Below are 13,152 nucleotides of genomic sequence, written 5' to 3' on the forward strand. Positions count from 1 at the left end.
AAATTAATACTCTTATTAGCAAGTACATTGCCTTCTCAGAAAATTAAAGGGTAAATACACTTTTAGGTGAATCAGTTCTAGACTGTTTTTAAAGAAAAAAATCACAGTAGTTTATAATAATTCTTAAAGGAGTCATAACATTATGTTTATATAAACATTAATGACAATACAACAGCATTTTAGGAAGAAACATGCCTTCACAGCTTTGAACTTCACTTAGAGGTTTTACTCTGGTCACATTCCAGCAGGTCTTTGTTTCCAGCCCCCAAAAATTCATTATTCCCACAAATGTGCGATACCAGAAGGCTATAATCACCTACAAATGATAAAATCAAAAAGATAATAAAGAAAAATTCAATATCTTCTTAATCATAATTTTTCCAAAATACCATTTTATGATGGTTGCCTTTAACATGATAAACTTTGATGAATTTATTTAAATCATGTGGGAAACAGTCATTTAAAATTTTATACACACAATCAACTAAAGTTATGTATTACTGAGTAATGCACATCTACAAAATTTATGTTGTGATCGACATCTCTGTAATATACTCTTGTAATCAACTCTAACATAATTAATAGTAGCTGTAAAATCAAGCATAAAGTACATAATTATGATAATTAATAGCAAAATACAAAGATTTACAGAAGTATTTCATAACATTTCCCTTAGGTCCTTGAACTTATTTTCTTCATAGTCTAAAAACCAACTCATAGTCTATAAAACCAACTGCACATGGAATAACAGCTCCTGTGCCCATTAAAACTCTGACCAAGCAGATTTAATTAACCAGTACTTCCCAACCTGAAATCTACTTTAAAAAGTTTAAAGACAAGGGAAAATAGCAACAAAAAAATTACAGACAAAATGCTCATGCCTGGGAGGTTTTTTAATAAATACTTTTATAGATTTGGGAAAAATAATGCAAAATCATTGGGGAAAAAAGTTAAAAAAAGTAAAGAGGAGTTCAAAGGGAAACTAAAAATAACCTAGAACTAACTACTTTCACTATTTTGGTGATCATCCTTCCAGTCTCTCCCTAGGCATAAGGAACATGTAGCTAGAGTTATTCATAATGTAATATTATGTATTATAAGATGTTAATGTAATATACATCACTAAACAATGTCATAAGCATCTTTTCATATATAATATTATTTACTATTTTATCACTTAATTTTATAAGATGACATTCTGCTTAAATTTATAACTTCTATTCTTGTGTATTTTTCATACATGTACAAAAAATTTCCATATTAAATGTATGTGCAAATTCTAGAATTATACTCCTTTCTGAGATGTCATTGAATATAGTAGAAAAGCATGACTTTGAAGTCAAAATAGAACAAAAAATTCTGACTCTGCAAGGTATGGTTTCTATGGTGTGAAGTAATCCTTCAACCTCTGAACCTCAGCCACCTCATCTGTAAAATGAGCTTAATATCAATAATAACCATCTTACAAGAGTGATGGGAGATTAGAGCTTATATATATAAGAACTGGCATATAGTAAGCATTAAATGCTTTTGTCTTTTCAAAATACATTGTTTCAAACTTACACTTTTAGATGAGAAATTAATCTCAACTTTAGATGAGAAATTAATCTTGTGAACACAAAGTATGGACATTTACTTCAACACTTAAGTACTATATAAGGTTGCAAGCAAATGTAAATCTGCATACTGCATCTAAGCAATATGAAAATAAGACTGGACGAGTCCTTGTTGCCTGTCATTTACATGCTTTCAAGTTTTAAAAACAAATGAACTACATTACCATGATTACTTTTTCAAAGCATCAAAGAAGCTGAAAACTGCAGATTATTCAATAAATATTTTTAATAAGTAAAAAGAAAAAAATTAGCTAATGTTTTGGAGACCATACTGTTGGAAACTAGTGGAACAAGAAACAGAGATGTAACGACATAAAGTTCCAAAAATAACCAAAAACTAAAAATAATACTTACCAAACACTGGAAAAAATGGGCCTAGTCTAATAAGCTAAGTCCTTATCTTATATACACAGAGTAAGTCAACATTAACTAAAGTTGAAGATTCAACAAATAGGGTTTTTTTTCTTTTTGATTTTTCCATTTACACTAGAATTAGACAGATAATCATTAGAGGAAATATGGTCAGACTGCCTTTGAAAAGTAAGCCAGAATATAGAAAAAGCTGCTGCAGAAAACTGCTTCTTTCATCTTAGATCTTAGGTAGGTCTACACTATACAATTGTTACTACTACAAATTACATTGAAAAGTACTTATAGAAATTTTTTAAAAAAAGAAAGAAATTTGGGAAACACTTAAGTACTTTGAAATTAAATAACAATATTTAAGTATTCAATGGATCAAAGGAGAAATCACATGGGAAATTAGAAGATCACTTAAACTAAATGAAAATGAAAAAAAACTCAATATTTAAATAATGTAAATTTCCTATTCCTACAAGTACAACTAGAACTCCTGTGAATAATATAAATCAAATACAAGAAGACCCTGAAAGGTAGAGAAAAGAAGGCAAACTAGATAGGAATGTCAGGGCCCAAGGAATGACATGGTAATAGGTTCCCTGGACTTTCCCTTTGCCTTATTTTCTCAGGTTTGGAGTTAAAGATACTTTGATACTTGATACCGAAACCAACAAAGAAAGTACCAAAAAATTAAACCACATACTAATAACCTTTATAAAGACAGACATAACAAGTCCTAACAAAATATTAGCAAATAGATTTCAGCAATATATAAAAATAATTATATGCCATGATCAGATGGGGTTTATTCCAGGGATGCAAGACTATTTCAGTATGAAAAAATGAATGTACTCCATCATATTAATGGAACAAAGAAGATAAATTCCATGATCATATCAATTGGTGCAGAAAAAGCATTAGAAAAAATTCAATACCCATTCTGATAAGAACTTACAGAAAAAACTAAGAATAAGAGAGGAACTACCTCAATCTTATAAAGGTCATGTGCAAAAAAACTTACAGCTAACTTTATACTTAATGGTTAGAGATTGAATGCTTTCTCCCTAAGATCAAGAATGAGGCCTGGGGCTTCCCTGGTGGCGCAGTGGTTGAGAGTCCGCCTGCCGATGCAGGGGACGTGGGTTCGTGCCCCGGTTCGGGAGGATCCCACATGCTGCGGAGTGCCTGGGCCCGTGAGCCATGGCCGCTGAGCCTGCGCGTCCGGGTCCGGAGCCTGTGCTCCGCAACGGGAGAGGCCACAACGGTGAGAGGCCCGCGTACCGCAAACAAACAAACAAACAAACAAACAAAAAGAATGAGGCCTGGATGTCCACATTCACCAGTCTTAATAAACATAGTACTGAAAGTTCTAGCCAGTGCAATAAGGTAAATAAGAGGAATAACAGACATACAGATTAAAAGAAAAAAATAATACTCTATTTGCATATTAAATGACTATGTAGAAAATCCCAACATACATATAAAAAAAAAATACTCCTAGAACTAATAAGTGAATTCAGCAAGATTGCAGGGTGAAAGATAAACATACCATAATAATCAACTGTATTTCTATGTAGCAATGAACATGTGGGCATCAATATTAAAAATACAATCCCCTTTATCATCATTTAAAAAAACATGAAATACTTAGGTGTATATTTATCAAAACACATACAAGACCTGTATGCTGAAAACTACACAATGCTTTTGAAAGAAACCAAAGAATACCTAAATAAACAAGCGACATACCATGTTCATGAATTAGAAGACTCAATAGCAAAGAGGTCAATTCTCCTCAAATTTATTTACATGTTTAATGTAATTCTTATCAACGTATCGATAGAATTAGATATAGATACCATTATTGTTAAATACACATTAAAAGGCACATGAACTAGCTAAACCAATTTTGAAAAAGAATGAACTGAGAGAAATCAGTTTACCTAATCCAAGACTTACTGTATAGGTACTTTAATCAAAACCATATGGTACTGGCAGAGGGACAGACACATAACTCAATGGAAGAGAGCAGGGAACCCAGAAGTAAACCCATAGAAATATGCCTAATTTATTGTCACATAGGTGCAAAAGCAATTCAATGAAGAAAAGATAGCCCTTTCAACAAGTGGTATGGAAACTATTGGACATCTACAGGTAAAAAACAGCAACAACATAACCTTTACCCAAGTCGCAAGTCTCACATCACATAAAGAAATTAATTCAAAATGAAATGGATCACAGACAGAATTCTAATTGCTTTTAGAAAAAAACATAGAAAATATTTAGCATCTAGGGCTAGGCAAAGAATTCTTAGACTTGACACCAAAAGCACAATCCACAAGAAGAAAAATTGCTACACTGGACTCCATTAAAATTTAAAAATTTTCTTATGCAAAAGACTCTACTTAAGAGGATGAAAAAACAAGGTATAGACTGGGAGAAAATATTTGCAAACCACGTACCTGGCAAAGAAGTAGTACCTAGAATAAATAAAGAACAACCTAAGATTCAACATTAAAAAAAAAAAACCCAATTAGAAAATGAACAAAAAACATGAAGACACATTTCACTGAAGAGGGTATACAGATAGCTAATAAACACAAAAAAGGGGCGTTCAACAACAGTAGTCATTAGGGAAATGCACATTAAAACCACAATGATAAATCATTACATTCTGATAAATCAGAATGGTTAAAATAAAAAATAGTGACAACATCAAATGCTGGAGACCCTGTGGAGAAAGTGAATCACTTATACATTCCTGGTAGAAATGTAAAATTGCATAACCACTCTGGAAAACAGTTTGGCAGTTTCTTATGGTTTGTTCCTTTTTTATTGCTGAATTGTATTCCTGGTATGAGTGTACCACAGTTTCTTTAACCATTCACATGTCAAAGGACATCTGTGTTGTTTGCAGTTTTGTGCTACAATGTATAAAGCTACAATAAACGTGTATAGGTTTTTGTGTGAACATAAATTTTAATTTCTCTGGGATAAATGTCCTGGAGTACAACTGCTGGGTTATATGGTTTACATCTGTAATTTAAAAACTGGAAATAATTTAATATCCATAATAGGGAAATATACAAATAATTTTGGAATTCATAAAATGGTTAAAATTAAAGAAAAATAAATATGTACATACATTTTCAAAAATTCCAAAATAAAATATTGAGGAAAAAGTTGTAGAGTGATATGTTCAGTATGAGAACACTTCTGTGAAATTACAAAAACACAAACAATCCTTGAAAAAAGAACTGGATGGATATACACATCAAATTCATAATAATGATGCTTGTGAGAATGAGAAAGGAACAAACTTAACTGGGAAGCAGAACAAAGATGACTTTAACTGTATTTATAATGCTTTATTAGAAGCAAAAACGATAAAAGAAAAGCATTTATTTATTGTAGGTGGTTGACCACACATATTTGCACATTATTCTCTAGCTTCTGCAATTTTAAACATTTTAAAATCAAAATAAGAATAATTTTTAAAAGCTATAAAATATGAAGAAAGAAATAAAAAGCAAGACTTTTTAACGAATCTGCTGGATTCTGAGATAACTCAAAAGTAGTTCTTACCATGCTGTCAAGTCAGCATTTATCTTCAGAGTTCACAAACTGAATCTACAATATTTTTTCTCCTTTTTTCCAATTTCTAGAATTTGAAGACTATCATAAAATTCATACTTTTTTTAGTATTGGGAAGTATTCATAGATTTCTAGCTATATAACTAAATAAATCTTGCCTTATTAATGTATCCCCAAGGTCACTATTCTACTCATCACTGTCACTGTCCCTTCATGTGATCAGTATGCCCATCCACACGGTCTCTAAAGCCAACAGATGCAACTGACAAAGGATTAATCTCCAAAATATACAAACAGCTCATGCAGCTCAATATTAAAAAACAAACAACCCAATCAAAAAAATGGGCTGGAGGCCTAAATAGACATTTCTCCAAAGAAGACATACAGATGGCCAACAAACATATGAAAAAATGCTTAACATCACTAATTATTAGAAAATGCAAATCAAAACTACAATAAGTTATCACCTCACACCAGTAAGAATGGCCATCATGAAAAAATCTACAAACCATAAATGCTGGAGAAGGTGTGGAGAAAAGGGAACCCTCTCACACTGTTGGTGGGAATGTAAATTGATACAGCCACTATGGAGAACAGTATGGAGGTTCCTTAAAGAACTAAAAATAGAACTACCATATGACCCAGCAATCCCACTACTGGCCATATACCCTGAGAAAACCATAATTCAAAAAGAGTCATGCACCACAATGTTCACTGCAGCACTATTTACAATAGCCAGGACATGGAAGCAACGTAAGTGTCCATCGACAGATGAATGGATAAAGAAGATGTGGTACATATGTTCAATGGAATATTACTCAGCCTTAAAAAGGAATGAAATTGAGTCATCTGTAGAGACATGGATGGATCTAGAGACTGTCATACAGAGTGAAGCAAGTCAGAGAGAGAAAAACGAATATTGTATATTAATGCATATATGTGGAATCTGAAAATATTGGTATAGACAATCTTATTTACAAAGCAGAAAAAGAGACACAGATATAGAGAACAAATGTATGGAGACCAAGAGGGAAAAGGGTGGGTGGGATGAACTGGGAGGTTGGGACTGACATATATACTATCGATACTATGTATAAAATAGAAAACTAATGAGAACCTACTGTATAGCACAGGGAACTCTATTCAGTGCTATGTGGTGACCTAAATGGGAAGGAAATCCAAAAAAGAAGGGATACATGTATACGTATAGTTGATTCACTTTGCTGTACAGTAGAAACTAACACAACATTGTAAAGCAACTATACTCCAATAAAAATTTTTTTAAAAGAAGCTATTGGGGCTTCCCTGGTGGCGCAGTGGTTGAGAGTCCACCTGCCGATGCAGGGGACGCGGGTTCGTGCCCCGGTCCGGGAGGGTCCTACATGCCGCGGAGCGGCTGGGCCCGTGAGCCATGGCCGCTGGGCCTGCGCGTCCGGAGCCTGTGTTCCGCAGCAGGAGAGGCCACAGCAGTGAGAGGCCCGTGTACCGCAAAAAAAAAAAAAAAAGCTATTGTACTTATATTTGTATCTATTTTGCTTTTGCCCTGACATTACTTTTATCAAATCATTCATTTATTGCATTTTATAAAAACAAGGAGTAGGTAATTTGATGAATACTGATTAAAGAATGCTTCAATAATATCTTCCCATAACGTTTTCTCTGCTGATGTTTTGTAATATATGGTCTTTGTACATACTGCAATAGCCATGTACTGCTTTTCACCGAGACTTGCTTGGGGAAAAGAAGAGGAATTTAACAGGATATATTTTTGCTATAATTAGAAAATAATAGATTGAGGTTTAAAAAAAAAATAAAGCCAACAGACCATCACCCTCGAGAATCCTTCTTGGCTCCTTCCCATTTGGCCTATTACACTAGTCATTAATCCATACTAAGGTTCTATTCTTTAAGTTCATGTGAGCATAATTTCTGGGGTTTTTAAATTTAGGAGAGGAACTTTTGATACACTGCTCAACTATAAGGACACATACAATCAATAAACTTTAAAATCCCCTCCTTCCTATAATATCATTGAGCTTACTATTTTTATCTGATAAAGAAGAATCCCTCTACAAATATTTGTCCCCAAATATTGCTTACCTCTGGATAAAGATGGAAGTGTTTCACTGTATTAATTACAAGGGGATATTCAGTGAGCCTGTCATTCATAATCATCCACAGACCTCCAAAAAATGAAGGCGCTTCGATAATGGTTTTGAAGTAGGAATAATAAAGTCCCTTTAAAAAAGTACAAATTGTCAATGTAAGTAAAATTTGAAAATATTTATTTTTATAACTCTTTTTAGAACAATTTACTCTGAAAAAAAGAAAAGGATAGATAATAAGACTACCTAATTTCTCCTCGCTAGTGCATTCTTGGATGCAAAAAAGGCATACATTTTCAGGTTATCACTATACTATTCTTTCATATTTTCTGTAGGCTTGAAAAAGAGTTAAAGGGATGGTTAAACATTTTAAGGAGCTTTTCTAACCACACCTTAAAATATGTAAACAATATATTTTTAATTTTACTAAGCCTGATTTTACCCTCACATTATGAGATGCCTAGAGGTTGAGATCTGATGATTCTGGCACAGAGATGACTTCATGTCCTTGTACATGTAGAACTTGGCATAGAGAAAATTACTTCTTTTTCTCCAACTCTTAGGAAATAACAGTGACTACAAGAGCATTAGATGCAACTTTGTGCTTTCATCTTACTTCCTAGTTCCATCTATTGGCTCTGCACAAGGTGAAAGCTAACTAAATGTGAACCAACTATTGTTCATGACACAAATGCTGTGTCCTAAAAAAAGGATTACTTTAGTGCATTATTCCAGCATGTGGAATAATGATTTTATTAGGTTACTAAAAGTGCTGTTTAGTTAAATTCCAAAGATTAACAAAAGCATGTTGTTTCGTATTACTTCCTCATCAATTTCCTGCTTTCCTTCCTAAAAAATAAAGGGCCACATAGTTTGTAATACACGCTCCCTCAAAAAACATTAAAAGCAATTTTCAACCCCACACGCATTCCTGCTTCATACAACTATAGGTACTTTATTTTTGATAGACTAAGCAACACTAGTGACTATTAAAATTAAAAGATCTGGGGGGCTTCCCTGGTGGTGCAGTGGTTAAGAATCTGCCTGCCAATGCAGGGGACATGGGTTCGAACCCTGGTCCGGGAAGATCCCACATGCCACGGAGCAACTAAGCCCATGTGCCACAACTACTGAGCCTGCGCTCTAGAGCCCATGAGCCACAACTACTGAAGCCTGGGCGCCTAGAGCCCATGCTCCACTACAAGAGAAGCCACCGCAATGAGAAGCCCACGTACCGCAACGAAGAGTAGCACCCACTCGCTGCAAATAGAGAAAGTCCACACGCAGCAATGAAGACCCAACACAGCCAAAAATAAAATAAAATAATTTTTTTTTTAAAAAGTATAAAAAAGGGCCTCCCTGGTGGCGCAGTGGTTGAGAGTCCGCCTGCCGATGCAGGGGATACGGGTTCGTGCCCCGGTCTGGGAGGATCCCATATGCCGCGGAGCGGCTGGGTCCGTGAGCCATGGCTGCTGGGCCTGCGCGTCTGGAGCCTGTGCTCCGCAACGGGAGAGGCCACAACAGTGAGAGGCCCGCATACCGCAAAAAGAAAAAAAAAAAAAAAAAAAAAGTATAAAAAAAATTAAAGATTTGTTTTAGCTGATGTCTGTAAAAGCATTTATTCATAATTTTGATTAGTAAAATAAGTTCATATAAGGATCTTTCCCTTTTCTTATGAGAGAAACAAGGCAATACTACAATGTAAAGATATTTAATATGCATGTCTATACTTAGATAAATAGAAAAAATATAAATTTTTATTAATAACAGTTATTATTTTTGGGCGAGGTACTGTGCTATGTGCTTCATTCATTTTCATCTTCCTTCATTTTTGGTAAAACCCTGTAAGGCTGGCATTATTCCCAGTTAACAGATGAGACTGAGAATCAAAGTTAACTTACTAGCCATTATGCAAGAAAGCACAGAACTGCTATCTGAATCTAGTGATCTGTCATCAAAGCCCAGACTCTGCCACAGCTATGCTCTTTATTTAATATTTTATATACTGTCTTTGGAAATAATACCTATAATAAAAATTCAAATGCTAACACACCCAATTCTTCAAAGCTTTAAGTGGCTATACAGTGAGACTTAAAAAGCAATGGCTGAGATACCTAGAGTAGGCAGATTTATAGAGACAGGAAGTAGAACAGAGGTCACCAAGCAGCTAGGTGAGGAGTGAGTGTGAGTGGGGAGTTAAGTGTTTAGCAGGTACACTCTCTTTGGGATAATAAAGTTCTGGAGATAGACGGTGGTGATAGTTGCACAACTATATAAGTGTACTTAATGCCACAGAACTGTATACTTTAAAATAGTTGAAATGGTAAATTTTGCTAATTTTTTTAATTAAAATTTTTTATTTTAATTTAGCCACAATTAAAACCAAAAAACAAAACTAGTGGCTAAACAGTCAGGAGACCCAGTTTCAATTCTTCTCTTGGCCCCTAACTAGTTGATCTGGAAGACAGTCCTGGCCTCTCTTAATTGTAAATTTCTGCAATTCTGGCATTCTTTTTCCCATTTAACCCCCATAACAATTATGTGAAATACATATGGTAGATAGATTAACTCCATTTTATAGGTTAGGTGCCAAAAAAACAGAAAGCATTATATCAAAAGTTGTCTCTTAAAAGAAATTATCTTGAAATCAAGAGAGCTAAAAAAAAATTTAAAGAGCCAGATAAAACATGGGGTCTCCCAACTCTACCCTAAGGGAAAGCAATTTCTGATCATTTTGGTAGCCCTGTATCACTTCTTTTTTATTTTTTTATTTTATTTTATTATTATTATTATTTTTTGCGGTACGCGGACCTCTCACCGTTGTGGCCTCTTCTGTTGCGGAGCACGGGCTCTGGAAGTGCAGGCTCAGCGGCCATGGCTCACGGGCCTAGCCGCTCCGCGGCATGTGGGATCTTCCCGGACCGGGGCACGAACCCGTGTCCCCTGCATCGGCAGGCGGACTCTCAACCACTGCGCCACCAGGGAAGCCCTATTTTTAGTTTTTTGAGGAATCTCCATAATGGCTGCACTGATTTACATTCCCACCAACAGTGTACAAGGGTTCCCTTTTCTCCACATCTTCAGCAACGTTTGTTATTTGTACACTTTTTGATGGCAGCCATTCTGACAAGTGTGAGGTGATATCTCACTGTGGTTTTGATTTGTACTTCTCTAATAATTAGTGATGTTGAGCATCTTTTTATGCGCCTGTTAGCCACTTGTATGTCTTCTTTGGAAAATGTCTGTTCAGGTCTTCTGTCAATTTTTTTAACTTTTTCTTTTATATTGAGTTGTGTGAGTTGTTTTTGTATTTTGGATATTAACCCCTTATTAGTCATAGCATTTGCAAATATTTTCTCCCATTCAGTAGGTTGTCTTTAAGTTTTGTGGATGGTTTCCTTTGCTTTGCAAAAGCTTTTAGGTTTAACTAGACTATTTGTTTATTTTTACTTTTATTTCTTTTGCCTTAGGAGACAGATCCAAAAAAAATATTGCTACAATTTATGTCAAAGAGTGTTCTGCCTATGTTCTCTTCTAGGAGTTTTATGGTTTCAGGTCTTACATTAGGTCTTTAATCCATTTTGAGTTTATTTTTGTTTATGGTGTGAGGACTAAAACACTTTTTTATTTAAATAATAAACCTACAGGCCAGATTTCAAAAACAAACCTATGGTTACCTAAGGGGAAAAGTGGGGTGGGGAGAGATAAGCTAGGAATCTGGGATTAACATACACACATTACTATATATAAAATAGATAACCAACAAGGACCTACTGTATAGCACAGAGAACTCTACTCATATTCTGTAATAATCTACATGGGTAAAGAATCTCAAAAAGAATGAATATGTGTATACATATAACTGAATCAGTTTGCTGTACACCTGAAACTAACACAACATTGTAAATCAACTATATTCCAATAAAATTTTTTAAAAAAAACAGCAAAAATAAAAAAAATAAACCTATAGGCTATAGTTTGAGAAACAGTGCAATTCATCAAAAACTCATTTCAGTTCCTAATAAATTTCCACCTTATAGTCTCACTATTCTTAAACTACAAATGAATTCATTAGAAGAAAGAACTTAACCATTTCAGTGCGAAAAGTCATCTCCCGTTCCAAGGATGAGAGGTGAGAAAAATGACGATCATTTTCAAAAAGCTTTATTAAATGTATCCTAGAAGAAAAATAACATGTTTCAAAAACAGCACTAAAATAACTATTATAAACAAAGTATGAAAGCCATGAAAAGACAAAGAATAAATTTTTATAATAAATATTGAGATAATTTTGTAACTTGCTAATTTGTATATTTTTAGGCATTCATAAGCTAGCATTAGCACAGAGCTGAAATTCCTTAACTCCCTGGTTCCTAATCTTAATTGTGTATCTAAAACTCCTGCAGATCTCATCACCCTTCCTCCTACTCCAGGCCTCTAAATCAGAACAGAAGCATGTTTTTGTCTGTTAGGTTTCACAAGTGTTTCCAATGTACCAGGTTTGGGAAATGCCTCTAACTGTTGAAAAGCTTTGGAATATAACTTTAAATAAAATTATTTTAGGTTAAAGCAATTTTTAAATAAGTATAATACTACATAAAGTGCCAAAGAACACAGGACTGTACTTTGAGATATTTATTAATGCAACTTAAAAAAACAGCTGTAGGTACTGAAAACAGGAGCATATGTGACAAATAAATTATAGTCAGCAATTATGCTATCCTTAATTTACATAGTAGATGCTTTCCAATGAAGTACAAAATAAATCAAAATTCCATATAGCAACGCTGTCTTTCACTCACCTTCGTTTACACATAGGACACATGCCACAGTACCAACAGCTGTAGGAAATGTTTCTTATCATTACAGCCTTAGTTCTAACATTGAAATCTCCCTGCAGAATAATGATCAGAAGAGCACTGTCCCAACAGGATGTGGGGCAGATCCCATTCTTCCCAATAGTAGAAATCCTTGAGCTCAGGTAGAAATGAAGATATGTCAGAGGAAAAATATTATTATTTTACATAGAGCTTTTACAAACATATCATTTGTGTAAAATTATATGCAGGTGTATGCATACTGAAAGGCTCATTTAATTCTGTATTACCATCACAGAGTGTTTATCTTCATTTCTACCTGATTTCCAATTGACAGGTGTTACTAAAACTTTGTCTCTAAGTTTATGTCACTAACAACACTCAATTACTATAAAATGAGGAAGTTTTTTTTTTTTTTTTTTTTTTTTTTTTTTTTTTTTTTTTTTTTTTTTTTCTTTTTGCGGTATGCGGGCCTCTCACTGTTGTGGCCTCTCCCGTTGCGGAGCACAGGCTCCGGATGCGCAGGCCCATCGGCCATGGCTCACGGGCCCAGCCGCTCCGCGGCATATGGGATCCTCCCAGACCGGGGCACGAACCCGTATCCCCTGCATCGGCAGGCGGACTCTCAACCACTGCGCCACCAGGGAGGCCCGAGGAAGT

The 13,152-nt window shown here is 34.7% G+C and overlaps 1 protein-coding gene across 1 annotated transcript in view; it reads right to left on the minus strand.

Annotated features, from left to right (window-relative positions):
- The window catches only part of DPY19L2 (dpy-19 like 2), a 94,700-nt gene that overhangs the window by 77,154 nt on the left and 4,394 nt on the right, over positions 1-13,152 (minus strand). Inside the window, exons 3-5 of the mRNA XM_081243908.1 lie at positions 11,766-11,853; positions 7,671-7,808; positions 196-316 (exon numbers count right to left, since the gene is read on the minus strand). Coding sequence (XP_081100034.1) covers positions 196-316; positions 7,671-7,808; positions 11,766-11,853 — 347 coding nt within the window. The remainder of the gene's footprint in view (positions 1-195; positions 317-7,670; positions 7,809-11,765; positions 11,854-13,152) is intronic.

The sequence above is a fragment of the Mesoplodon bidens genome (assembly GCF_964165515.1).
Source record: "Mesoplodon bidens genome assembly, chromosome: 9".
In the NCBI taxonomy this organism is placed as follows: Eukaryota; Metazoa; Chordata; class Mammalia; order Artiodactyla; family Ziphiidae; genus Mesoplodon; species Mesoplodon bidens.